Source organism: Propithecus coquereli, unplaced genomic scaffold (genome assembly GCF_000956105.1).
Source record: "Propithecus coquereli isolate 6110/MARCELLA unplaced genomic scaffold, Pcoq_1.0 Scaffold44, whole genome shotgun sequence".
Classification (NCBI taxonomy): domain Eukaryota; kingdom Metazoa; phylum Chordata; class Mammalia; order Primates; family Indriidae; genus Propithecus; species Propithecus coquereli.
In genome coordinates, this window is record NW_012150174.1 from 9,039,077 (window position 1) to 9,043,031 (window position 3,955).

Below are 3,955 nucleotides of genomic sequence, written 5' to 3' on the forward strand. Positions count from 1 at the left end.
TTTGTATTTTCAGTTCCCAACATAGTACATATTGAGCTCAGTATGTTTTCATTTTTCCGAGGGAAGAACTTAGTGTGTACTCAAGAATAGGAAATGTAGTTAAAAGTTTAGGGCAGAGTAGGTCAAGGATGATGTCTTTTTAAATAGAGATCTTTTCAAAGTAAATGAACATAAAAACAGTGCATGTGCAGTCAAAATGTTTTATCAGTAATATCCATTATCTTGAATGGTACTTATTTTCAAAAATGAATCAACTTAATGGAATAACTTTTTCTTTATAGCTAACATCCCAGCTGGTGCTACTCACTGCCACAAATAATTAGGATTCAAAATAGATGCAAATTCATATTATAATATATTGCATGGCTTTGTCATTTACTAGCTACATGACTTTGGATGAGTTAATCAATTTCTCTGAACTTCAGTGTCCTCCTGTATCAATAAGGGTTTGATAAAATAGTTACGTGAGATACCTATTTAAACAACTAGTGCTATGGTTGACTCAGAGTAAGATGCTCAACAATTGTTAGTTTCCTCTCTACCACATTTAACAGATTGGAAGGCAAACCCTCATCCCTCTCCTGGTCCCCTCTACCCCCCCCCCGCTTTTTTTAATGCTATAAAGTTTTGAAGTTCAGTTATCAGATGCATACCCATTTAGGCTGATTACGTCATTTTTTTTGCTTCCTTCTTTTTTTTTTTTTGATAGGAACAGAAAAATCTGGTCTCACAGAGCTTTGTCTTGAAGTGACACTACATGCATATATCTGGTCTTCCCATCTACTCCTTCCTTCCACTTGTCTTTCCCTCCTTATTCATCATATATTTATTGAGCATGTACTATGTGCCAAGCACAGGGCACATATCATGATGACCAAGACAGACAGGGTTCCTGCTTTCAGGAAGCTCACAGTCCAGTGGGGAGCAGTGTAATGAGAACTGTGATAAGGGAAGTACATGGAGGTCCAAGACCACATGCCTAGCGACCCAATCTAGTCAACAAGTCTGCTTGAAAAAGAGATGGTCAATCCGAGACCTGAAGGATAAGTCATACTGAGCTAACTAAAGAGGGGTAAAGGGTCTCAAAGGTGAAGAAAGCATCATAGCACAAGTTTTGGTGAGAGAAAGCATATCAAGGAACTGAAGGAATTTTCGTGTGGCAGGAGCAATGAGAGAATGACAGCAGGTGAGGCTGGTGATGTCAGCGGGAGCCATGCAGTGGCGGCATGCCACTGAAGCATCCTAAGGAAGGAAGTGATATGATTAGATCTGCATTTTGGTGAGACCATTCCAACTGCACATAAGAGTTTGAGGGGTATTAAGTCTATAGGCAGGAAGAACAGTTAAGAGGCTGCTGCTATTGATATTTTCTTCTCCTGACAGATATTTGGATTAACTCGTGCTCTCCAGAAATCATCACCACCGAAGATCCCATATTCAACACTCAAACTGAAATGCACGTGACAGATTTTATCGCCAGTGACAGTACATATTCAGCATCATCCCCTTCCTCTACGATTCCTGCCCTTGCTACTACTCGTGCTCTGGCTTCTACTTCTATTCCACGGAGAAAAAAATTGATTTGCATCACAGAAGTTTATATGGAAACTAGCACCATGCCTATGGAAACTGAATCATCTATTGAAAATAAAGCATCATTCAAGAATGAAGTTTCTGGATTTGGAGGTAAATGCTTTCTGTGGCTGTGTTATGTGCGTGTATGTGTTTACATATTACAGACAATTCATGGTATCCAGCCTGTCTCCAGACTGGGCATTCAGGACCTGCCAAATACAAATCAAAGCTTAACGCAAACTCAACTTTCATAAAGTCATAGAACTTGAGAGCTGTAAAGACCCTTAGTGATGAAACTAAAAATCATGAGTATACAAGGGCTTCGCTGTTAAAAACTCAAAGATTTAAAAGCAAATTACTATCTGTTACTGTGTGGAAGTTCTTTTTAAAATATATATTTTAAATGCCTATGATTTTATCCAGTCATCTCTTTCTCAGGTAGACTTATTGACTAGATTGGGTCGCAAGGCCACAGAGAGGAAGTGACCTCTGTTATACAACAACTTATAGAATAGAAAGAGTATGAGATGCAAGGCCGAGGATTCTACAGGCAAGAAGCACGAGGGGGTCTAACATCACAAAGGGTTGCAGAGGTTTTTCTCCTGCACTGTCTGTTGTCTCAGTCACCTGGATCGTTAGATGAGCAGCACACACAAGGTACACACGGAGGACCAACAGGCCATGTCTCTGCTTCCTGCAGGCGTCCCCACTGCTCTGCTTGTGCTGGCTCTCCTCTTCTTCGGTGCCGCAGCTGGTCTTGCATATTGCTACATCAAAAGGTGAGATTGTTGGCGCATCACTAGTCCTGTAATCTTTGTCATCTCCCTATCTTGTGTTTTTCTAGGGTTGTAATTGACATTTTATTGGTCAAAACAGAGATGACAAGTCCTCTTATACATCTCACCTCTCCTCCCTTCCACCCAATCTTTCCTACTATTTCAGTACATGCATGTCATCTAGCCTTTAGATATTGGTCAGTGGCTATCCTTTGAAAATCAAGAAATGAAAAGAAAAATAGACATCCGGGGAAAATTTATATGCTTTATTTGATTTTTCATTCCTTGTTTTTGGTGGAAGAGTTGTGAAGTCAGCCCAAAGTCTGGCCTGTAAACATACTGTCCAATCTAAATGACTCCATTAAGGTGGGGATGTGTTCATGTATTTGAACATGCATGTGTTATCATCACTCTGAAATAAAGGGATCCAGTGTACTGGGCCAATATGTGCTGTGGCAGACAAAGCATTATCTATTGCAATTTGCGTTACATAGAAGTCTCTCACTTTACTGTCATGTTTATGCCTAAAGGTATGTGAAGGCCTTCCCTTTCACAAACAAAAATCAGCAGAAGGAAATGATTGAAACCAAAGTAGTAAAGGAGGAGAAGGCTGATGACAGCAACCCTAATGAGGAATCAAAGAAAACTGATAAAAACCTGGAAGAGCCCAAGAGTCCACCCAAAACTACGGTGCGATGCCTGGAAGCTGAAGTTTAGATGAGAAAGAAGTGAGAAGACCCGCCTGAGGCTGGTTTCTTTCATGATATGTATCCTGGCCCCAGCTGGGGAAACTATTAATAAAATGGCCAAAGAATCAAAGAAGAAAGTCCAGCCTTGGTTCCTAACTGAATCAGCTCAGGGCTACCTTATGACTATGGAGTTCACCAAAGAGAACTCCCTTCTTAATGCAGTCCTTTCTGGATCCTATCCTCCTACCTCCAAAGCTTCCCACCGCCTTTCTAGCCTGGCTATGTCCTAATAAAATCCCATGGGAGAAAGGAAATTTGCAAAGCACATGGATCTAAAACAGCTCATCAGTACACAATTGTAAAAAAGCCTCCAGACTGTCCAGGACCAGGTGAGGTGAGAGGCAAGGAGTCACTGAGACCAAGGCTTTGTCTGCTGACTCCATAGCCCAGATCCTTCCTTCAGTTCTGAAAGAGAAACACTTACACCACCTGGCATGTCCTTCTGAACCAGGCAGGAGCAAAAGGACAGAGAAGTTTAGCACCTGAGAGCCATGGAGATTCCCATGATTTGACACCTAAACTCTGTAAAGGCAAAATAAACAGAGAAATAGAACGAGGCTGAGGATACTGACAGTGTGTGGTCAGCAAGGACTATCACCGTTGACAGAGTCAAAGTATTCTTCTCTGGATAAATTGAGTTGGAATCACTTTTTAGAACATACACACATTTTCTTTCCTCTATTCTACTGTTGCTACTATTTTCTTTAGACAATATACTTTTACAAAGAAACAAAACTAAATACCCTTATAAATTTCTATTTTTAACTGATTTATAGAAATTACTACTGAGGAAAATTACTGTGTTAAAAAAGTAATAAAATTCAGCAAACATTTGCTGAATATCTAAAATGTGTC

General features: G+C 40.3%; 1 protein-coding gene across 1 annotated transcript in view; it reads left to right on the forward strand.

Moving 5' to 3' along the window:
• LYVE1 (lymphatic vessel endothelial hyaluronan receptor 1) overlaps positions 1-3,657 on the forward strand; it is a 13,653-nt gene extending 9,996 nt beyond the window's left edge. Inside the window, exons 4-6 of the mRNA XM_012654438.1 lie at positions 1,384-1,686; positions 2,276-2,354; positions 2,882-3,657. Coding sequence (XP_012509892.1) covers positions 1,384-1,686; positions 2,276-2,354; positions 2,882-3,068 — 569 coding nt within the window. The 3' untranslated portion in view covers positions 3,069-3,657. The remainder of the gene's footprint in view (positions 1-1,383; positions 1,687-2,275; positions 2,355-2,881) is intronic.
• Positions 3,658-3,955: the final 298 nt, after the last annotated feature.